This window comes from Barbus barbus, assembly GCF_936440315.1.
Source record: "Barbus barbus genome assembly, chromosome: 47".
In the NCBI taxonomy this organism is placed as follows: domain Eukaryota; kingdom Metazoa; phylum Chordata; class Actinopteri; order Cypriniformes; family Cyprinidae; genus Barbus; species Barbus barbus.
This window is the reverse complement of record NC_136725.1, coordinates 11,635,998-11,658,773: the sequence shown is the minus strand read 5'-3', so window position 1 is coordinate 11,658,773 and position 22,776 is coordinate 11,635,998. Positions and strand designations below refer to the sequence as shown.

General features: G+C 41.1%; 2 protein-coding genes across 3 annotated transcripts; both read right to left on the bottom strand.

The window, feature by feature from the left end:
- Positions 1–937: 937 nt before the first annotated feature.
- LOC306865589 (nectin-4-like) lies at positions 938–5,197 on the bottom strand. Of its 2 annotated transcripts, XM_079410291.1 has the most exons (9): positions 5,025–5,197; positions 4,224–4,589; positions 4,022–4,140; positions 3,789–3,942; positions 3,532–3,647; positions 3,279–3,432; positions 2,879–2,956; positions 1,609–1,703; positions 938–1,529 (listed from the first exon to the last, which is right to left on the bottom strand). In XM_079410291.1, exons 1-9 carry the CDS (start codon positions 5,122–5,124, stop codon positions 1,479–1,481), a joined length of 1,233 nt encoding a protein of 410 aa, XP_079266417.1. In that variant the 5' UTR covers positions 5,125–5,197; the 3' UTR covers positions 938–1,478. The 2 variants fall into 2 exon arrangements, with proteins under 2 accessions (XP_079266417.1, XP_079266418.1); XM_079410292.1 differs by lacking the exon at positions 2,879–2,956 and having other exon boundaries at positions 5,025–5,192.
- Positions 5,198–8,340: 3,143 nt separating this feature from the next.
- Positions 8,341–20,226, bottom strand: LOC306865931 (nectin-4-like). Its single transcript, XM_079410789.1, has 9 exons — positions 19,791–20,226; positions 18,389–18,754; positions 18,187–18,305; positions 17,954–18,107; positions 17,697–17,812; positions 17,417–17,570; positions 15,810–16,169; positions 8,940–9,033; positions 8,341–8,839 (listed from the first exon to the last, which is right to left on the bottom strand). Exons 1-9 carry the CDS (start codon positions 19,849–19,851, stop codon positions 8,743–8,745), a joined length of 1,521 nt encoding a protein of 506 aa, XP_079266915.1. The 5' UTR covers positions 19,852–20,226; the 3' UTR covers positions 8,341–8,742.
- Between the last annotated feature and the right edge of the window lie 2,550 nt (positions 20,227–22,776).

Here is a 22,776-nt window from a genome sequence, read left to right as displayed (position 1 = left end):
AAGATTTGAAACTGAAACAATCAATCCTTTTTTCTGAATTTTCCATTTCCGACCACAATAGCAAGAGCAGGAAACGTCCCTCTGCATAAACGTGTCGCTGTTGTAGCAGAGAACCACAATGCACAAAACTCTGTACAAAAAGCAGCTCTCTCTCTCTTTCTCATATTTTCTCTCTGCCTTAACACACACACTCTCTATCAGGTGTATGCCGTTCTTCGTTAATCAGAAATGGCTTTCCATCCCCATCTTCTGCCCCACTTACTGAAGGCTTGTTCTCAGGAGTAAACTGTTGTATGAAAACCAAACCAAATGTTGTATAAGCAGCCTGAACAAAACCAGAAATTGAGTTGCTTTAAGCACCATATAAACAACCACCAGCTGCGCTGTTATTGAAAGTTATAATAAATGGTGACCAGAGCCTGCGTTTGTATTTGCAGATTAGACCTGTAAGGTTATGGATACACACTGTCTCTGTTGGTCACTGTCTGATGTGGTTTTAGCAGTTGGTTTGTCTCGAGTATCTGAGGTGTAAACTGAGGTTTTATGGGGCCTGAAACAATCAGCTGATAGCCTTTGCTTTGTTAGCAGAGCGTGCAGCCACAAGGTCAGTTTTGCAGGCTATCTGCTACTAATAGCGCTCACTTATTTTCTTTGTAGTTGTATTATAATGGAATTAAAATCCAATATTGCAATAAATGTCTCATCTATTGAACAATTATTATTATTAATGATAACAATAATAATTATTATTATGAAACTCTAAAGTTACCTTATAGGCCTAGTCATATTTCATATTTCTGGAATTTACCCGGTTATTGACCCCACCTCCTCCCACCCTCACACACTTTTGCTTTTTGTAAATTCACATATTTCAGGGAAATTTTTGTTACATAGTTATGATGTAGGAGTAGTTTGTGTGCTAAGTAAAACTCTCAAAGATATTTGATGATATATTTAATGTCTGTAAAGCATAGTTAAGCAAAATGACCAAAAAATGTAATGTACAACCTATTCATTCATGCAGAGACAATAAGTAAAAAGTACTTTCAAAATCACATAAAAACATCAAATATATGGGTGATTTTATATTAACCAAAAAAATATAAAATAAAAATTACAAACATATTTTACAACATTTGATGTCATATGTATTAATCAATGTTTATATGGGAATAAAATTAACATTAAATTAAATTTAATTAAACTGGGTGATTCATATGTGTTTCAATGCCTTCATGAACTTTTTGAAGCATAAACGTATCGGTTGTGTGGACTTTCAATGGAAGGACATTTCATTAAAAATATAATCATTTCTGTTCTGAAGATGAACGAAACTTCATGAGGATAAGTAATTCATGAAACAATTTTCATTTTTGGATGGGCCTTTAGGGAGAAATGTTTGTGGGCAGCATGTTTGTGGCCCACGGTTTGTGCAAGAGCATGATACATTCACACTAGAATATCAGTCATCATGAACATCATGGTTCCTCGCTGAAGTGTATTTCACTGGGGGAGGTGGCATATCCATTCTCAAAAGAAAAAAGAAAATGTAAATAAATGGACCGGAAACATGTAGGATGTGATTACGTAAAAGAATATGTGTCTCACTTTTTTTTGGTTCTGGTGTCTTCTGTATAAAAGCACAATCAGCACGAGCAACAGCAACACAATCGGGACAGCGATATATGCTGAGCTTTTTGAGGCTAAAAAAGAAAAACAAGAGATAAGCTTGGAAAAGTCTACCAACAATAGGTCTGGTTTTATAATGAGCTCAGATCTTCGCCCAAATTCATACCCTTTTTATACGGTCATGTGCATGTCTGTTTGAGAACAACACACTGATATCAATCATTGATCACACACTTTAAATCAAACAGCATGACATCACATGACTTTATCATGTGTATTAAATTTGTTTAAATCAGCATAAAATATGTCCATAAGAGATCCACTTTCCAGCTCCAACCCTTATTAAACACACCTGAACAAGCTAATCAAGGTCTTCAGATTTAAAGTTGCAGGTAGCTGTGTTTAATCCAGGTTTAGCTAATCTCTACAGGAAAGTGGATCTCGTGGTCCAGAGTAGAGGACCCCTATAGAGCATGTAGGGTGAACCTGATCTCCAGCACCCAGATTCTCCATGCATCCTAAAGATATCCAAAGACAATCTCGTTTTTTTTTCTATTACTGCCATACCATTTCAGTTTTTAATACATTTAAGAAAGCAGCAATTACTTGTAACAATAAACATCACCAAAAGTAGTCATCATCATGGGGGAACAAAGCTTTTTAATCACTGTTTCCGAAGCGTTTGAAACACTACGAACTGGCGACACCTGCTGGTCAAATCAGTGTACATCAAACAAAAAGTAATTTTTACAAACCAATTGTTGAAGACAATCGGTTTGTAAAAGACAATTAAAAGACAGACTCATGGGGACCCATGGGGAAACAAGCAAAATACAGATCATACAGAATGATTTTTTTTTTAGAGAATGTAAAAAAACAGAAAGTTTCATGTGAGGGGTAGGTTTAGGTAGGGCAAATAGAATATACCGTTTGTACAAGTATAAATACCAGGTAACACTTTATTTCAATAGTCCACTTTAGACATTCTACTAACAGTAAGTAACTTTGCAATTACATGTCAACATTAGAGTAGTAGACTGTCTGCTTAATACCCTGAGAGTTAGTAGACAATAGACATGTCGTTGCAAATGAATCAGAATTAGTTGATATGTAGTTACAAAGTTACTTATAGTTAGTAGAATGTCTAAAGTGGACTATCAAAATAAAGTGTAACCAAATACCATTACGCCTATGGAAAGTCCCCACAAGGATAACAAACCAGACAAGTGTGTATGTGTGTGTGTTGTACCTTTTGATGTTGTAGCAGTGGTGGTGATGTTTTTCTTTGTTATAACAGAGGTACCTGTTTTTCTTCTGGTAGCTGGATCTGGAATTGTGCACAGTTTAACTGTATAAGAGGTTCTTGCATGTAATGCAAATACAATGCCAACAGGTGGAACAGAAGAGCTGTCACTGAGGAAAGAGGCATAGCCGGTGTGTCTGGGTTGTAGGGTGGTCATAATGGCATTTGGTTAGAATTTTTGGCATTTTTTGTGTTTTTCCATTGTTTGTGCTGTGTGTGCTTTGGTTTGGGCAAACTGGGACTTTATTGTTCATTTTTCAGAGTTAAGAAGCTGTTATTTTTTCATTTTTTTCTAAGGAATTTTAAATTGCCATGTGATCACAATTACAAAAAAGCTGTTCCTTACCTTCGCTTTGCTTTGAGAGAACATGAATAGTAAACTCCATGTCTGTCTGCAGTTGATTGTCCAGAAAGACAGCTGTCAGTCTGTATGTTCCTGACTGGTCAGATGTTACGTAGTTCAGAGACAATGTGTCTGAGAAAGACAGTGTTGTGTCACCCTAAAAATCATCACATGGGAATAATTTTAGACAAGCTGAGAGTTATTACACTGCAAGTGGTTTATTTAAAGCAAGTTTCTTAATATTTCATAATCTTACCCTCATCCACTTATACTGCAAGTGCTGCGATGCTTTTGCGATACAAAAAAGCGCCACATCTTCACCGGCGCTGACGTTTAAAGGGCTGCTTGTGTTACACTCAATGCCATCAAGAACTGTTTGGAAAATCAGGATTCATTATTTCATATGAATTTGTTTATTAGTAAGAGCTTTTATGCAACAGACAATGATAAAATAAATTCATTCAAAAAACTTTTTAGGTGCAACTGATTAATATTCTCAGTACAAACACTCACAATTCACAGTCAGTTCCATGGTGGCATTGAGACCTTGCTGATTTTGGACTAATGAGTTCCATTCTGGTAAACAGATGTACAGATCGCTGTCGTTTCTGGTGACGTTGGGTAAAATGAACTCTCCGTTTGAGCTTTCCAGCAAAAATATCTTGTCCTGATGAGATGAATGAGGTCCACAGAACAGTTGTATAAACTTTGGCATATAGAAATGTGTATTTTTCCGTCTGACTCACCTTTGACCTTCCAAGTCTATAACGGACTGGTGGAGGGCTCGCCGAACAAGTTATTTTCACTTCATCTCCTTCTTTTATGAATTCATATGGATATGGCATCTTCACCGATGCTGGAGGCTCTGAAATTAGCAGACAGATGATGCTTATTCGCTTTTAAATGTGAACTGAATGTGAGAATGTAGGTTAACAGTAAGCAGTTTACCTGTCACTTGCAGCTTTGTGGTTCTTTTAATCGAGCCATTAGGATAAGAAATAATTTCACAAATGTAGTTTCCACCGTCATTCACTGTAACTTTATGCAGAGTCAGGATTGAACCCTGCAGCTCCCTAGTTTTTGAACTGGTCAATGTCTCCAGAAGAGGACCAGATTGAAAATATTTTATTGGAAACCCAGGATGGAACACAACAATCTTCTGATCGTTCTTCTCATTTCCTTTTTGCTGTTTAATCCATTCCAGTTGGATAATTTTGATGTTATGCTCCTCTCCCAAAATGCACTGCAGGCTGATGTTCTGTCCCTCCACAGCACTTGCAGAAGCATTATAATGTATAAGCATTCCATATGTTCCTGATAAATTAATTTTATAAGTGATAGTCAGAGTACTGAAATATCCAATGTCATCTGCAGTGTAATGTGATGCCCTTTTATGTATAAACCTAGTCTAGGTCAAGACAGGTTAAGGAAAGTTTAAATTACATCACTGTGTCAAGTTTCTGAAATTTGTTTGATTTGACACGGATTGACTCTTTTGTCTTCATGAAATCAGGACAGTATCATTCTGTAATTTAACTTAAATTTTAACACAGAAATTAAAAACATGATAATCATACAGTAGGAGTGCATTCAAGTTTATATCTCTGAATTTTGAATGCATTTTTGGTGAAAAATAATAGGACAAAATGGAATATCGCGTCACTAACTACCTAACCAAAGCACAGATCAGTTTAAAAGCTTGTAAACATTTTCTTTGTTGGTAGAAATAAAATATCAAATCCCTCTTACCTTGTTGTATCATGCATAAAAAGATGAAAAGTTTATAAGCTGGCTCTGTCATTAAAAAATCCATATCTGTGAGAACAACCGTCTTAACAGAGACTGACATAAGCAAGACACAAACATAAGCAGCAGCAGAGGCACAGGAAGTGAGCTACACCACCATTTCTCTATTGTAGTCTGTCTGAATCAACGTTTTTTGCTTAAATGTGCAGTATATGTGGTTTTATTTCCCCAAGTAAACAGCAGAGAATATTTAATGGAGAGATGCTCTTATGTCTAGATTGGAGTTGGTCCTGATACTCTTTATAAGCACAATGAACTGATTTAAATCTGTTAAAGCAGGTTATTGTGCTTATAAAGAGTATTATAACCTCATTTTGATTAAGTGTTGGCATTCAGCATGTCTTCCTCGATTTCCTGTCAGAATGTATCTGTGACAAGCTGTGGCCACGTTTTTTTTATTTTTATAAAAAATTAAACATTATACCTAAAACTCTTTTAGATAAAGGTGGTGTAGTTGCCCCCCGTGCTAACTTTTTTGAGACTTGTAGCAGGCATCAAATCTGAAATGAGCTCATTTAGTGGATAAAAGTGTAAGATTTCTCCGTTTAAACATTTGCTATGTTCTACTGTGAATAAAATATAGGTTCATGTGATTTGAAAGTCTTTTAATTTTCATTTTATTCAAATTTTAAAAAACGTCCCAACATTTCTGGAATTCAGGTTGTACAATGTCGCTGTTAACTAAACAAATAAATAAATAACTAATTAAAAAAAACATTGAATACTAGATGTTAGATAATAATGATACATAAATAGGAACATAACGATATTACTATTCTGGTCAATAATAATTTTCATGTTATATTCAATATGATCAATAACTTAAATTAAATATGGGCAGATAACTGGTATTTTATGTATATCATGTACCCATATTTTTAGATAAGAAATGACCAGGATCACACATCATAGATTGCCATCAGAATAGCAAGGAGGCCTCCGATTTTTTAAATCTAAACTCACAGATATCTCACACTTCTGAACTAACCAAAATTATGTCATATAATTATATCATAAAAGTGTACCTTGCCTCAGTTTGGCTCTCAGGTTAAATAGGTTATCACCCGAAGGGGAATCACTGCACATGGGCACCTACCCCAGCACAAGGGCTGACCTTGGGCAAACACACGAGTGCTGATCCCTAAAGGGTGTGGTGGGAACTTTGGGCACATATCCAGGCCGGGGTCTCAGAACAATGTGAGAGTCAGCCAGCCCAAATACCAAGCACGAATCATCGATCGAAAATGCCTGCAGGTCCCTTACCCTCTTGCCCGAGACCAATGCAGTGAGGAGCGCTGTCTTCAGGGGAAGTCGTGGCCTAGAGTCGGACTCGTGATCCAAAGGTTGTGGGTTCGAGTCTCGGGCCGGCAGGGATTGTAGGTGGGGGGAGTGAATGTCCAGCGCTCTCTCCACCCTCAATACCACGACTGAGGTGCCCTTGAGCAAGGCACCGAACCCCCAACTGCTCCCCGGGCGCTGCAGCATAAATGGCTGCCCACTGCTCCGGGTGTGTGTTCACGGTGTGTGTGTGTTCACTGCTGTGTGTGTGCACGTTGGATGGGTTAAATGCAGAGCACGAATTCCGAGTATGGGTCACCATACTTGGCTGTATGTCACTTCACTTTCACTTTCAATGACAGAAACTTAAGCTCTACTGACTGCAGAGGCTCAAAGGGCTCCTCCTTCAAGGCCATCAGGACCGAGGGGAGATCCCAAGAGGGTACCAGATGAGGGCATGGAGGATTTAACCTCCTCGCCCCTCTGAGGAACCTGATGACCAAGTCAGACTTATCTACTGCATCGTGATGTGCGGTAATAGCGGCAACATACACTTTGAGGGTGGAGGGAGACAGCCTTAGCTCCAACTCAGATGCGCTGGAGGAGTGAGAGGCCCGCGGAGACGCACTCGACGGGGAAGCTCTCACTGTGATCCTCAAGTCACCCTGACCATGAACCGAAGTAGTCATCCGAGAACCGGAGGAGCTAGAACGGGGCATGGCAAGGCAAGGGGGATACCCCCTGTTTGAGGAGGAGGTATTTGGAGCGCAGCGTCGCGATGGTCATGTTCCCGCAATGAGAACATGACTCTTCCACGAGTGCTAGCTGCCTCATCGCGCTGATAGCCCAAGCACGAGAGACAGCGATTGTGACCGTCAGATGAAGCCAGGAAACGACCACATCCAGAAACACATGAGTAGGAAGCCATCTTTAAAAAAGATGTCTGTTGCTCGTGGAGCTCTTTTAGAAAAAACACTCTTTTAGAGAAAGCGCTGAAGCGCCCAGGGGAGGTCGCGGTGCGACCATAGTTTGATAGGCTGCAGCACACTGTGAGAGAAGCAGCAGTACTGGATCGGCAACCCCTGCTGACGTGCCGTAACACCAACGCCGAGACTTGCTGTCTGGAAACACTCTCGGAGATTCACTGAAAAGGCTCGGCTCCGAAGCAAAAAGCTAATGTGCGTTTGCACGCGCTCTCCGTTTATACCCGCGCTGCGGGGCGGGGTGCGCATTGCGAAACATGCACACTAACTGTCATTGGCTTGTTTTCTTAACACTCTAAGGTGATTGGGCTCTCAGGCGAGATCCCATTAGTCAGTCACACTGATGTTACGTCGAACATGACTGACTGATAGGGAACTCCACATATGCATTGCAGAAATAAGTTACGAATAATTGACAATGCGTCGTTTAATTATTAGAAAATAATTCACAATGCAAAGCAGTTGGCAGCAGTCTCTACTAGTGTAAACTGTAAATTCATCTGCTTCAAGAACAGCGTCATTATTACCTCGCTAGTGATAAATGTCATGTAGCATTTAAGTTTTTAATCTAAATTATTTACCAATAAAATTGTCAGTGCAGCGCTGATAAAACCTTTCTGTGTGCATGTATGCTTCCCATGTGTGTGTGTGTGTGTGTGTGTCTGGTTTGTGTGTGTGTGCGTTTGTACGGGAGAGGGAGCGAGAGCGGGATAAAGAAAAGTATGTGCTTTTAATACATAATAAAAAGTACTTTCGTGGCAAAACCATGGAAATAATATAACTTATACAACAGAGCTGTTGAATGCTTGAACCTGATTGGTTGAGGAACGTTCAAATGTTTGCAATTATCTTCAGGGAAACACACGGCTTAAGTAGTTCCGTTATTTCAGTTATTTCGAAGTAATATATTTGTAATTAATTTAATGTTTGTAAACCAAAATTCAATCACATTTTTGAAAATTATTTTTAAAACTTACCAAAAAAGAACAAACCCAAATGATTTACAAGATTAAAAGATTTTATGTACAACCTATTCAGAACTACAGAGAAAATCACATAAAAACAAGGCTCTCTCATGTTAACAAAATATATAACAAAATAAATAATTAAAGAGGTAATTCACCCAAATGTGAAAATTCTAAACCCACAAGAATTCCGTTCATCTTAAAATCACATTTTTTAAAACATATTTGATGCGGTCTATGGATGTTAATCAACGTTTTTATATGTTAATAAAGCCTTTAAATTAAATCTATATCTTTAGAAGATGTTTTAAATTAAACAACTAGATTCTAATTGATAACATTTACAAAGTCTTCATAAACTTTTTAAAGCATCAAAGTATTGATGAAATATAATTGATGAAACACAGTTTGTGGGTTCTCAAGTGCTTGATACATTCACACTAGAATATCAGTCATAGGGACATCATGGTTCCTCACTGACGTGTATTTCACTGGTGGTGGGGGAGGTTTGAATGGAGGTGGCATATCCATTCTGAAAAGAAAAAGTAAAATGTAGATAAATGGACTGGAAATGTGTAGGATGCGATTATGTAAAAGCATGAGGATGTGTTGCTGATTTTGGTGTGTCTCACTTTTTTTGTTTCTGGTGTCTTCTGTATAAAAGCACAATCAGCACGAGCAACAGCAACACAATCGGGACAGCGATATATGCTGAGCTTTTTGATGCTGAAAGAAAAACAAGAGATATGCATGGAAAACTGAACCAATAATAAGAGGCCTTGTTTTATAATTAGATCCAGATCTTGGCCCAAATTCATATCCTGTTTATACTGTCATGTGCATGTCTGTTTGAGAACAAACGTACTCGGTTACTATCGTAACCTCGGTTCCCTGAGATACGGAACGAGTACTGCGTCTTGCTAAAGACGCTATGGGAAAAAGCCTTTTTTCTCCTTTACTGAAGCCTTATTCAATCACGCAGTGAAACTGCACGATCATTGGTTTGTGCAGTGTGATAAAACGAACCAATGTGTCGGCAGCGGAGCTGCACGAGCCTATGGCGACGGAGCCCGCCAGATCCCGCCAGAATGGGCGGGGTTATCTGGCTATATAATCAGCCGTCTCGCCATAGGATCCTCAGGTTTACTTCGACTGAAGCGACGACTGAGTCGTGCAGCTACCTGGCACGGCAAAGTACGCAGTACTCGTTCCGTATCTCAGGGAACCGAGGTTACGATAGTAACCGAGTACGTTCCCTATCGATACTCCACTCGTACTGCGTCTTGCTAAAGACGCTATGGGAACACAATTCAATCACGCCGTGCTATGGTAGAGGAACGACTGTGTAAAATATCTCCATAAGCATTACATGCTCAGAGGGAAGTATAATAGTATACTCGGGCTAAAGCGAGCTGAGCTCATAGAGGTCACGCTCGGCCCGGGTCATTCCATGTATTCCTCGCATACTCAGCACTTTCAGGGCTGAGATATGTAAGGAACCCATCAGAGAGCTTGAGTGCCCATGCAGTCAAGAGATCTCCGTTAGGGATGTTCCCACAACATAAGTCATACTCATCTAAGCAGATAGGACCTTGGCCTGTAAGGTCGGTACATCCAACTTATAAAACTTTGCAAATGTGGACGGCGAGGCCCAGCCGGCCGCCACACAAATGTCTGTAATGGACACACCGCTAGACCAGGCCCACGACGAGGCAATGCCTCTAGTCGAATGGGCTCGTACTCCAATGGGGCATTGAAGGCCCAAGGAAGAGTAAGCCAGCGTAACGGCATCCACTATCCACTTAGAGAGTCTCTGCTTCGTGACCGGAAGCCCCTTGGCGCGGTTACCGAAGCTAACAAAGAGCTGTTCCGTGCGCCTGAAGGAGGCGGAACGCTCAAAGTAGATCCGTAGGGCTCTAACAGGGCATAACAGAATGAACTCCCGGTCCTCCTCAGAGGGAGGAAGCGCGGAGAGTGTGATGACCTGAGCTCTGAACGGAGTGGAAAGTACCTTAGGTACGTATCCATGCCTTGGTTTTAGGACGACCTTGGAGTCGTTTGGCCCAAATTCCAGGCAGGCAGGGCTCACAGAGAGCGCCTGCAGGTCTCCTACTCGCTTGACTGACGCTAGTGCTAGTAGCAAAGCAGTCTTCAGCGACAGCGACCGAAGGTTCGTAGACTGGAGCGGCTCAAAAGGAGGGCCCCTCAGGGCCCTCAGCACAGTGGGTAAGTCCCACGTAGGGACAGTAAGGGGCCGAGGCGGATTCAGCCTCTTGGCACCCCTTAGAAAGCGGACGATAACATTGTCCCTGCCCACTGATTGGCCCGCGATAGGGGCGTGGAAGGCCGCTATAGCCGATACGAACACCCTGAGTGTGGAGGGAGAGCGTCCTTTATCCAGCAGTTCCTGCAGGAAGGACAGAATCACCGCCAACTCAGATGTAGGGGGGTCCTCACCGCGGTTTAGACACCATTCGGAGAAAACCGCCCATTTAAGGGCATAGAGGCGTCTCGTAGACGGGGCTCTAGCCTCAGAAATGGTATTTAGCACTCGCTCTGGGAGGCTGGTAGGCTCCCGTTGAGCGGCCAGAGGTGAAGCGCCCACAGTTCGGGACGAGGGTGCCACAATAAACCGTTCGCCTGAGAGAGGAGGTCTCGTCTCAGGGGCACGGGCCAGGGGGCTGCGGTTAGCAGCTGGGTCAGCTCTGACATCCAAGGCTGGTTCTCCCACAGGGGGGCCACCAACAAGACCTTGTGTCGTTGTTCCCTGATTCGCCTGATGACCTGAGGAATCAGAGCGATCGGAGGGAATGCATAGAGGAGGAGGTTGGGCCAGTCGTGGGCCAACGCGTCCTTGACCTTCGAATAATAGGCTGGGCAGTGAGAGTTGTCTTTGGAGGCGAAAAGGTCTACCTCGGCCTTGCCAAAGATTCTCCAGATCATTCGAACCGTCTGCGGGTGGAGCATCCACTCTTCTGAGGGGACGTTGCTCCGTGATAACATATCCGCTCCTTGGTTCAATCTGCCCGGCAAATGTGCTGCTCTCAGCGAGCGCAAGTTGAGCTGAGCCCACTCCAGAAGTCGCTCTACCATAAGGAAGAGGCGCTTCGAGGAGAGACCTCCCTGGTGATTTACGTAGGACACCACTGACATGTTGTCTGAGCGGATCAGCACATGTCGTCCCCTTAGCTCTGGCAGGAAAAACTGGCAGGCTCGACACACTGCTAGCATTTCTAAGCAGTTGATGTGGAGGTTCTGCTCCGCCTTCGACCAAAGGTCGGTTTGCCTTCGCACAGCGCCCCCAACCCATGTTGGAGGCGTCTGTTGTGACAACTTTCCTGCTGCAGACCATCCCTATGGCCACACCCTTTCTGAACCATCGTGGGTTCTTCCAGGGGACCAGGGCTGTTACACAGGCCTGGCTCACCCTGATATGTAGGCGATCATGTCGCCATGCGTGGGGTGGAACCCGTGGTTTCAACCAGCGCTGAAGGGGCCGCATGCGAAGCAGGCCCAACTGTAGCACCGGCGATGCTGTGGCCATGAGGCCCAGCATCCTCTGAAACGCTTTGACGGGGCGAGCGGTGCCGCTCTGGAAGGAGGCTGCGAGCTTTTAAATGGCCAGAGCGCGTTCCGGCACTAGCACAGCTCTCATCTGAGCTGAGTCCAAAACTGTTCCCAGAAACGACACCCGTCGGCTGGGAAACAGCGCGCTCTTGGCAAAATTGACCCTGAGCCCCAGGCATTCTAGGTGGCTGAGGAGGAGGGCTCTGTGTGAGAGTAGTTGTACCTCTGACTGGGCCAGAATGAGCCAGTCGTCGAGGTAATTGAGAATGCGGATTCCCATCTGCCTGAGAGGGGAAAGAGCCGCGTCCATGCACTTCGTAAAAGTGCGTGGGGCCAGGGACAGTCCAAAGGAAAGGACCGTGTACTGATAAGCCACTCCCTCAAAGGCGAATCTCAAGAATCGTCTGTGATGGGGGGGCTATCTGGACGTGAAAGTATGCGTCTTTCAGGTCCAGGGAACAGAACCAGTCCTCTGAGCGAATTTGCGAGAGGATCTGCTTCAGTGTGATCATCCTGAACGACCTCCTCACGAGGGCGCGATTCAGGCGTCTGAGATCGAGGATGGGCCGGAGGCCGCCATCCTTCTTGGGAACGAGGAAGTAATGGCTGTAAAAGCCTGATTCGCTCTGAGCTGGAGGAACCATTTCTATGGCTCCTTTTTTCAACAGCATCATCATTTCTGAACGTAGAACGTGAGCGTTCTAGCCGTCTACAGAAGAGGAGACCACGCCGCTGAAGCGCGGGGGTCTGCGAGCGAATTGGAGTGAGTAACCTCGTTCTATTATCCGTATAACCCATTCTGACACTCCGGGGATGGCCCTCCAGGCCTTGGCCCGCGTGGCAAGGGGCTGGATAAACTCGAGTGGCAGGCCGCCAAGCGGGGACCTGAAGCTCGTGATAAGAGGGAGAGGAATGTGCTCCCTTTTGAAAATGTTTGTGTCTTATTTCCTTGCTATAACAGCGATCAGTTGTGTGGGCGCTTTTTGAAAGGGCCCAGTGTTCACAACAGTATTTACCACAAACTCATTGCCATCGGCACCCGGAGCTAAACGGGGTGTTTGGAGGCATGACAGAGGCCATTTGGGCCGTGGGCACAGCCCAGAAGCGTCAGGAGTCTGAAGCTGTCAGTTATAATCATAGTGACAACTTGCTTTCGATCTGCCTAAAAGGATCAACCACTCTTAGAAGAGGGGTATTAATTACCATTGTGTAAACACACCAGCAGATCAAAAGTGCCGCGCGCATCCTCTCAGATCCGCTCGTAGCGGACGAGGGGAGGGGCCATCTTCACTGAAGAAGGCGAGCCGAGATCAAAGAGTGAAACGCGGGGCTGCCCTGGCGTAAATTCACTCAAGCTTGATCGCGCGAACCCTGGAGCTTGCAGTTTCTTCCCCGAGATAACTGGGAGAGTAGAAACACTAGAGCAGGGGAGGCGTGGCCACCTTCATTGAAGAAAGGGACCGTGAGCGCGGCAGGGACAGACTGAAGCTTTCATAATGAAAGTAGCGCTGGCAGATCAAAGAGCTGCAAGAGGCGCTAATACTTAGTGTAAACACACTGGCAGATCAAAGACTGTATGCAGAGTGAAAAACGCGGGGCTATGCCGGCGCGAAAAATCACTCAAGCCTTTTTTTTTTTTTTTTTTTTTCAGTCTCCTTCTCCGAGGTGACTGGGAGAAGAGAAACGCGAGAGTCGGGGCCGCCCAGTGCAGCATGTTACAATGTGCACAGAAGGATTGAGCCACTCAATGTAATGAGGCGCGCTAATCCACACGCGCTGGCAGATCAAAGCGCTGTATGCAGAGTGAAACACACGGGGCTATGCCGGCGCGAAAAATCACTCAAGCCTGAACGCCCAGCCATGCGATTTTACCGTCTTTTTCTCCGAGGTGACTGGGAGAAAATAAACGTGAGTGGGTGGCCGCCCAGCGCAGCATTTTACAATGCGCGCAGAAGGATTGAGCCACTCAATGTAATGAGGCGCGCTAATCCACACGCGCTGGCAGATCAAAGCGCTGTATGCAGAGTGAAACACACGGGGCTAAGCCGGCGCGAAAAATCACTCAACCTGATTGCTCAGCCTCACTCGCTGTTCCTGTCTGCGAGGTGACTGGGAGAAGAGAAGGGGGGAGGCGGGGCCTGCTACATAGAGGACCGCGAGCAAATCAGAGTAAAGCCCGGCTTTCGGTGAAAGCAGGCTGCCTGTGTGAGCGCAGTCTCAGTGACGCACACACATAACTTTCCACTCCGGTCCGCCAAAGAGAATAGAGCCGCCCAATGAAGGAGGAGCTCTGATTCTCACGTGTGAACACCGGCGGATCAGAGCGCTGCAGGAAGCTCCGTGGCTCTGATGTTTCATTCTCCGAGCTTTGCTGAGAGAGGGGAAACGGGAGAGCGGAGCTGCCTCCACAGAGACGGACAGCGAGCGGGAAGAGCGAGACTCATACTCGAACGAGCTGTCTCAGTAAGCGCGCAGTCAGTGCGTGGGCGAGACCCAGACAGGCGGCACGCGCTCACTGCTCTTTTGCATCGTGCAGGATCCCCTGCACGAGCCACACTCGCTGTTGCGGCATTTGCAACAACGCCGATAAATATGCATTTTTATAGCACTCACCGGATGGCGGCAGCGAACAGACCGGGGCTTCTGCGGGGCTGGAGCGCGGTGAAAGCGGCGTCTCAGCTGGCAGGAGGTCTCTGGCTCAGCTGCGAGGCGTGTCAACGGCGAGGCGGCTTCTTGGGATCAGCGAAGGCGAGATGTCGTCGCTGAAGGAGAAGAAATCTGAGGATCCTATGGCGAGACGGCTGATTATATAGCCAGATAACCCCGCCCATTCTGGCGGGATCTGGCGGGCTCCGTCGCCATAGGCTCGTGCAGCTCCGCTGCCGACACATTGGTTCGTTTTATCACACTGCACAAACCAATGATCGTGCAGTTTCACTGCGTGATTGAATAAGGCTTCAGTAAAGGAGAAAAAAGGCTTTTTCCCATAGCGTCTTTAGCAAGACGCAGTACGAGTGGAGTATCGATAGGGAAACACTGATATCAATCATGGATCACACAGTTTAAATCAAACAATGTGACGTTATTCAAAGATAATATTCCAGTAACAGCTTAATATATGACAGATAAATTGATTTTAATCGAATTGGAACTCTGAATCTTTTGAATCATTGCTTCGCAAAATCATTCACTGTTCTGAAGCCCTCGAAAAACGAATGACTGGCAGCACCTGCAGGTCAAATCCTTGTAAACGAAAATAAAAAAACCTCATCTTTTACAAACCAATTTTTTAATGAAAGTGTAATTATTAAATGTAATCTACTGTAAAAAAAAAAAAATATTTCAAAACGTTGTTTCAACTTAAAATAATTTGTTACTCCGCTGACTTGAAATTTTAAGTTACTGAATGTTAATTTAAGGGACAACTGGAATATTTTAGTTGACTAAACTAACATTTTTTAGGCAGCAGGGTAACAAATTATTTTAAGTTGAAACAACTTTTTTTTTACAGTGCAGATAATTTAATAACATTAAGAAGTTCTGTAAAATTTGCTTTATTTTATTGATAGCTTGTTGTGAATAGGCAGGACTTGGCAAACTAGGTCAATTAGAATCCCTTAAATATTCTTCTTTTTGTATTATACACACACACACAAGTATTAAAATTCAATACGTTAATTAAAAATGAACCTACATTATAAAACTAACCCAGGAACTGCTAAAACCATTATGAAGCAGTCTTTTGAAAGTGCCAATCACTGACCAACAGACCACATGACATGTGTGATGTCAGCATAAAGGAAAGTTGTTTCTGGAGCAGAGAAAATAATATTTTTTCTTTGGAATTATATTCCACGAGAGTGTGTATTAAAAGTGAGTATGATAAGATTTGATTTAATGTTGTCTTTCAGAAGAGTAATTTGTGTGTGGTTTACCTTTTGGTGTTGTAACAGTGATGATTATGTTTTTCTGTGTTATAACAGTCGTGGCTCCTTCTCTTCTTGTAGCAGGATCTGGAGTTGTGCTCAAACTCTCTGTAGATTTGACAGTGCTTGCATGTAACGTAGATGCATTGCCAACAGGTGGAGCAGAAGAGCTGCTAGTGAGAGTGGTGGGATGGCTGGTGTGTTTGGGATGTAAGGTTGACAGAGTGACATTTGGTATCACTGTGCTGGCTAGGAAGTGACCAGATTCTGTTGTAGACACAGTGGTATCAATGCTCCATGAGCTGGTCCCATTGGTGGTAAAGTTGCTCAGATGTTTGGTGGTTCTTACGGGGGAAGGAGTTGTCATTCCTTCAGCAGGAATCATCACGGAAGGGAAAATGAAATAAAGAATGCATATTAAGAAATATTACATTTACATACTGCAATACATATTACAATAATAATACAAACCTACATAGGTCAAGTGGTTTGGAAAAAGGATTATTATTATATTATATTGCATTAGACTACAGTAAAACTATAGACTTTAAAAACTGCATGTGTAAGTGAAACAGTATAGGCTTGTTTGTGGTGTGAGTTTGCACAATCATATTATTCACTGTCTGAAATGGCACAGAAAGTACTCACCAACCTGTGGGCTTATCCAAATGTGTATCAAAAGTACAGTATATGACGCACAAACACACACTCTAAGAAAATCTGTATTGTTTTTTCACAGGTGTTTTACCCATATTTTAAAATATTAAATTATTAGGGTTAAATGTCTGTAAATTTAAGGGTTAGTCTACCAAAAAATCTAAACTCCATCATAATTTACTCACACTTATGTCAATCCACCCTGTAGATTTGGTTCCTATATTGACTTCCATTGTACATAGGAGGTCATTGGGAACAGAGACTGTTTGGTTAGCAACGTTTTTACAATATCATCTTTCATGTTCCACAGAAGAAAGAAAGTCTTATTATAGTCATATAAAGAGTGAATTATGACAGAATTTTTATTTTTTTGGGTGGACTGTCTCTTTAACAGATAATGTCCAGATCATTTACAAGTACATTAATGTTTTTCTACAGATTTTTTTTTTTCTTACAGTGCACACATTTGTGAGCTAATGATAATGTTTATTCCGTACTATTAAATACAATCATTACACAAACCTTCTGCATTTTTACATTTTCATTAAGATTATTTAACCTGTTTATTTAGCCATTTTCTTCATGGGGACCATTGGCTTGTTACAGTGTAGATGATTTCAAGTTTTACTATGCTTATGGGGACATTTAGTTCCACCAATCCAGGCAAAACCTAACCTGCACTCACAGAAACACCCCAACAGCCTTTCACAATAAATCCCTGAAGGCTTTGAAAGAGGGAAATTGATTAATTAACCTCTGTTCCAAACAGTATAATTAATTCCCAAAGGCTTCAGTGTAATTCTTAAATTTTTCCATTGTTTGTGCTGTGTGTGCATTGCTTTGGGCAAACTGGGACTTTATCGTTTATTATTCACAGTTAAGAAGCTGTTATTTTTTGTTTTCTACAAAGGAATTTTAAATTGCCATGTGATCACAATTACAAAAAAGCTGTTCATTACCTTCGCTTTGCTTTGAGAGAACATGAATAGTAAACTCCATGTCTGTCTGCAGTTGATTGTCCAGAAAGACAGCTGTCAGTCTGTATGTTCCTGACTGGTCAGATGTTACGTAGTTCAGAGACAATGTGTCTGAGAAAGACAGTGTTGTGTCACCCTAAAAATCATCACATGTTTTTGCAATTTTAGACAAGCTGAGACAGTTAATACACTACAAATGCACTTTTTTAAGCAATACTGCTTTAATATTTAATTTCAATCTCTTAATATTTCACAATCTTACCCTCATCCACTTATACTGCAAGTGCTGCGATGCTTTTGCGATACAAGAAAGCGCCACATCTTCACCGGCGCTGACGTTTAAAGGGCTGCTTGTGTTACACTCAATGCCATCAAGAACTGTTTGGAAAATCAGGATTCATTATTTCATATGAATTTGTTTATTAGTAAGAGCTTTTATGCAACAGACAATGATAAAATAAATTCATTCAAAAAACTTTTTAGGTGCAACTGATTAATATTCTCAGTACAAACACTCACAATTCACAGTCAGTTCCATGGTGGCATTGAGACCTTGCTGATTTTGGACTAATGAGTTCCATTCTGGTAAACAGATGTACAGATCGCTGTCGTTTCTGGTGACGTTGGGTAAAATGAACTCTCCGTTTGAGCTTTCCAGCAAAAATATCTTGTCCTGATGAGATGAATGAGATCCACAGAACAGTTGTATAAACTTTGGCATATAGAAATGTGTATTTTTCCGTCTGACTCACCTTTGACCTTCCAAGTCTATAACGGAGTGGGGGAGGGCTCGCCGAACAAGTTATTTTCACTTCATCTCCTTCTTTTATGAATTCATATGGATATGGCATCTTCACTGATGCTGGAGGCTCTGAAATTAGCAGACAGATGATGCTTATTCGCTTTTAAATGTGAACTGAATGTGAGAATGTAGGTTAACAGTAAGCAGTTTACCTGTCACTTGCAGCTTAGTGGTTCTTTTAATCGAGCCATTAGGATAAGAAGTAATTTCACAAATGTAGTTTCCACCGTCATTCACTGTAACTTTATGCAGAGTCAGGATTGAACCCTGCAGCTCCCTAGTTTTTGAACTGGTCACTGTCTCCAGAAGAGGACCAGATTGAAAATATTTTATTGGAAACCCAGGATGGAACACAACAATCTTCTGATCGTTCTTCTCATTTCCTTTTTGTTGTTTAATCCATTCCAGTTGGATAATTTTGATGTTATTCTCCTCTCCCAAAATGCACTGCAAGCTGATGGTCTGTCCCTCCACAGCAGTTAAGGATGCGTTATAATATATAAGCTCTCCATGGGTTCCTGATAAATCAATTTCATAAGTGATAGTCAGATTGTGTTACTGATGTGTTACTGGCAAGTTTTGACTGTAGGAAATCTCAGTGTGATCTGGAGTATGCCATTTTATGTACCTTTTTGGATAAGTCAAGAAAAGATAACCATCAAGTAAAAAGTAATATATTTTCCTTACACCTTGAACATAATATGAGTTTGTGCATCTTAATAATTATATAAAATTTAGAAAACAATGTAAGAATGTTTTTCAAGATCAAAAGAATTTATTATAAGGATATATTTATTTATTTTTATTTTTTTACCATCACGTAAATGCTATGTATTTTCATTACACATTAAATGCATGTGAGTTTGCATATCTTAATCCTTATTTAAAATGCTAAAATAGTTAACAAAATATTTTAGATAAAATAGAACTTATTTATTGATTTAATATTATTTATTTATTTCTGTTGCAAATGTCATTTATCATTGACCCATAAATATCATCACATTTAGAAGTGTTGCTCCACTTGACATCTTACAGCTTGAATAACCTGCCTTGTGAGAAAAACATCACATTGTCTGATATTTTTAGAGATTTATTGACAGTTATGAGGTCATTTCAAGATGTTTTCAAAATGTTTCTGCTTGATTGGACTATAAGACGATTTGGCAGACAAAGGTTATACATTATATAAGAATTATATATATTATATACTGTATATGAAACATATTTGTTTTATCCTAATAAATAATAATAAAAGATCATGCTTGATAAGTACTTGATACAATTTTGTCTTAATGTGAAACCAGAACAGTAGCATTGCACTGTTACTTTTGACTTCCATTCATTTGAATAGAAATTAAAAACATGCTCATCATAGGACTATCTGTCAGATCACTGTATGTATAAACTGTATTTTGACTGCATTTTATGAGTAAATTAATAGAACAAAAAGATGCGTGTTGCATTATAGACCCCCTAACTGCAGGACCAATCATTATAAAGCTAGTAAACATTTTCTTTGCAGGTTTAAATACAAATTCAAGCCCCTCTTACCTCGTATCATGCATAAAAAGATAAGAAGTTTATAAGTTGACTCTGTCATCAAAAAATCCATATCTGTGAGAACAATGGTCTTAACAGAGAGAGTCAAACATGAGCAGCAGCAGAAGCACAGGAAGTGAGTTACACCACCAGAGAGACAGGAACTGGTTTATCTTCGTCGTCTTACATCTCTAGTCTAGTCTGACTGAATCAACAGCTTGGTTTCGCTTAAGCTGTGCAGCGTAGTTTTCCCCCCAAGTGAACAGCAGAAGATACCTAACGAAGAGATGCTCTTATGTTTAGAATAGATTGGTGATGGAGTGATGGAGTTTGTCCTGATACTCTTTATAAGCATAATAAACTGCTTCAACAGATATGACCTTATTTTGTTGTATTGACAGTCAGTGTTGACAGTCAGAATGTCTTCCTCGATTTCCTGTCAAAATGCGTCTATGTAACAAGCTGCGGCCGCGTTTACACACAGACACACACACACACACACACACACACATACGTGCACACCCACACACACATGCATATCAAGCTCACATGGAATTTTAAAGCCCCTACAGGCAGTAGGTGTGTTATTATTTGTGCACATTATTGGCCAAAGTCGCTATAAGTGGCCAGTTTAACTTCTTTCTTTGGTATTTCTTATGGTATTATAGAATTTACTGTTATTTTATAACTTAAATGAGACGTGACAGCAAACTACAGTGGGGAGAGTGTGAATCCTCAGTTGAACAAATAAAGACATCTCAACCTACTTCAGGTGCAGGCTTAGGAGTCACAGAATGCTAGTAATGACGTTATGTAATCAGGATACATAATTAAGGACACTCTGATATTCAAATTTGGGTCAAAAATTATTTTCAGGTTATGGCCAATATTAAATTCTAGGCTACTTTGTCTAAATAACATAAAATAAATCTAGTATTGACATTACGTAATTAAAATACTTGCACCAGTGCACCGATATTACAGTTCTAACTGATTATATTCACATTATGGCTGATATTAAAATGCTAAGATGTTTTACATAGGAATAAACAGGAACACGATATTAAAATTCTGAACAATAATTACTGTCCTGTTATGGCCAATATTAAAATGATATACTATTTTGTCTGAATAAATAAAAAAAATAAAACAAACCTGAAAATGAGTCTGGGAAAACCAGTAATGATATTAAAGGGTACTTGAAAGTACGGAATGCATTTATATTCAAATTTGGGAATATAGGCCGATAATGACTTCCATGTAATGGCTGATCTTAAAATTCTATATAATTTTTTCTAAATAAATTAAAAATGAAACACTGAAAACTAAACGTTAAAAGTGCTAAATGCTTGAAATTAATTTAAGCATTAGCACAGTGAATGAATGAACAATTAATTTTGAGAAGTGTTTTTAAAGAATGATGCGAGTGTTAGATGATGGCGAGGGTAAACTAAATGTAAAAGTTGGGGAAAAGAGCACAATTAAAAATCCAATATCAGTAATTTAAAAAAATACAAATATCGGCAGATTATCATGCATCCCTATTTTTAAGTAAGAAAATACTATAATTGCCATCAGAAGAGCAGAGAAACCACAGCTTTGTTTGATTTAAACTCAAAGATTTTACTGAACTCACTACCTGTTACCCAGATATTCACATGCATTTGCATGTGACATTTCCATTCCTCATGGCCTCTGGGGTCTGATGCTCATAATCATGGTCTTGTAGAAAAAGATCAAAATCACATGCTATCAAATAATAAGCAATGAGTGCTGTAAATGGGGAGGGAATTGATGTCTCTAATAGATTCTTTTAGAGGGGATATAAGGGAAGTTAATAGATCCATGAATGTGGCAGCTGATAGCAGCGTGGGGAGATATAAGCAGTAAAATATAAAATCAAAGCAGCATCTTGGTAATTATGAGGAAATATGACAAAGAATACTGGAGACATGTGTACATAGGTATAGAGTATTTAGAGAAACAGGCTGGATGATACCAAGAAACAAATATGAATAGATTTGTATAAAAGATCTGATGTCCTCAAGTCGCATTAATTCAGAAGGTCAAGATCTGCTGTCATCTGTAATATTTGCCTGTCAAAAGAACACACATTTGAGACTTTGTATTCTGTCAAAGGACTAAAAGATCCTCTTTCATTACTCAGTGAGCAAAGTATTTGATTCAGAAATTGAATAAGTGTGTGATGTAATTCATAGACATAACCTATAAAAACTGTGATTGTGTGTGTGTGTGTGTGTGTGTCTGTCTCTGAGGCAAAGACTCCGGGAGAAATTCAGTGAGGCTGAATATCATAAATGCAGCCAGCATTATTTGAATGAATAATTCGATGAATAAAATTGTGCAAATAAGGTAATAAGGCAGTCATGCACAAAATATTCCTGCTTGTCGTTATCAGCAATGACATGAATGTCTTTGAGCTTGTAAACAGACAGAAATTGCACCCAGACAAGAGCAGTGAAACAAATGAAGCTCTGATGTAAGTTTCATCAGATGTTCAAAAAGGAACAATCACTCCGAATACACAAAATCATGTTTGGCATAATGAGGCTTCAAAATGGGTTTCAGTGAGTTCACCAGACCGTATCTTATCTTTAGCTATGCTACAACATGTGCTTGTACCCTAGTGGTTCTCATTTCAAAAACTCCCACAAGATCCTATCCTATCAGAATATCCCCCTTTTCCAGTGCGTGATCATAAACGGGCATTGTGCATATCTTGTTCAAGCTGATCTATTGAGTTTTTATTGACCTGTTTGTGTTTTCCATAGCTAATAGGCCAAGCTTGCTAACTGAAGGCTAACTGAAAACAAACTAAGGGAAATATTTTGACCATATTTAGCCCCTGAAATATGTGACAGCAATATGTGAGCTAAGCTGTTAGCTTGCTAACCAAAGGCTAATCGAAAACAAAAAAGGGAATTGTTTTGACCATTTCAGCTTCTATACTATAATGTCATATGCATGATGTAGGCTA

What these genes read in the sequence shown, in the direction of transcription:
- LOC306865931 (XM_079410789.1), bottom strand. Translation starts at nt 19,851, where the DNA reads ATGGATTTTTTGATGACAGAGTCAACTTATAAACTTCTTATCTTTTTA. An exon ending in CACTAAGCTGCAAGTGACAG is followed by an intron (nt 18,306 to 18,388) that starts GTAAACTGCTTA and finishes TGCTAATTTCAG; the next exon opens with AGCCTCCAGCATCAGTGAAG. An exon ending in TCTCTCAAAGCAAAGCGAAG is followed by an intron (nt 16,170 to 17,416) that starts GTAATGAACAGC and finishes TTCCTGCTGAAG; the next exon opens with GAATGACAACTCCTTCCCCC.
- LOC306865589 (XM_079410291.1), bottom strand. Translation starts at nt 5,124, where the DNA reads ATGTCAGTCTCTGTTAAGACGGTTGTTCTCACAGATATGGATTTTTTA. An exon ending in TGCAGTATAAGTGGATGAGG is followed by an intron (nt 3,433 to 3,531) that starts GTAAGATTATGA and finishes GATGATTTTTAG; the next exon opens with GGTGACACAACACTGTCTTT. An exon ending in TCTCTCAAAGCAAAGCGAAG is followed by an intron (nt 2,957 to 3,278) that starts GTAAGGAACAGC and finishes GCACAATTCCAG; the next exon opens with ATCCAGCTACCAGAAGAAAA.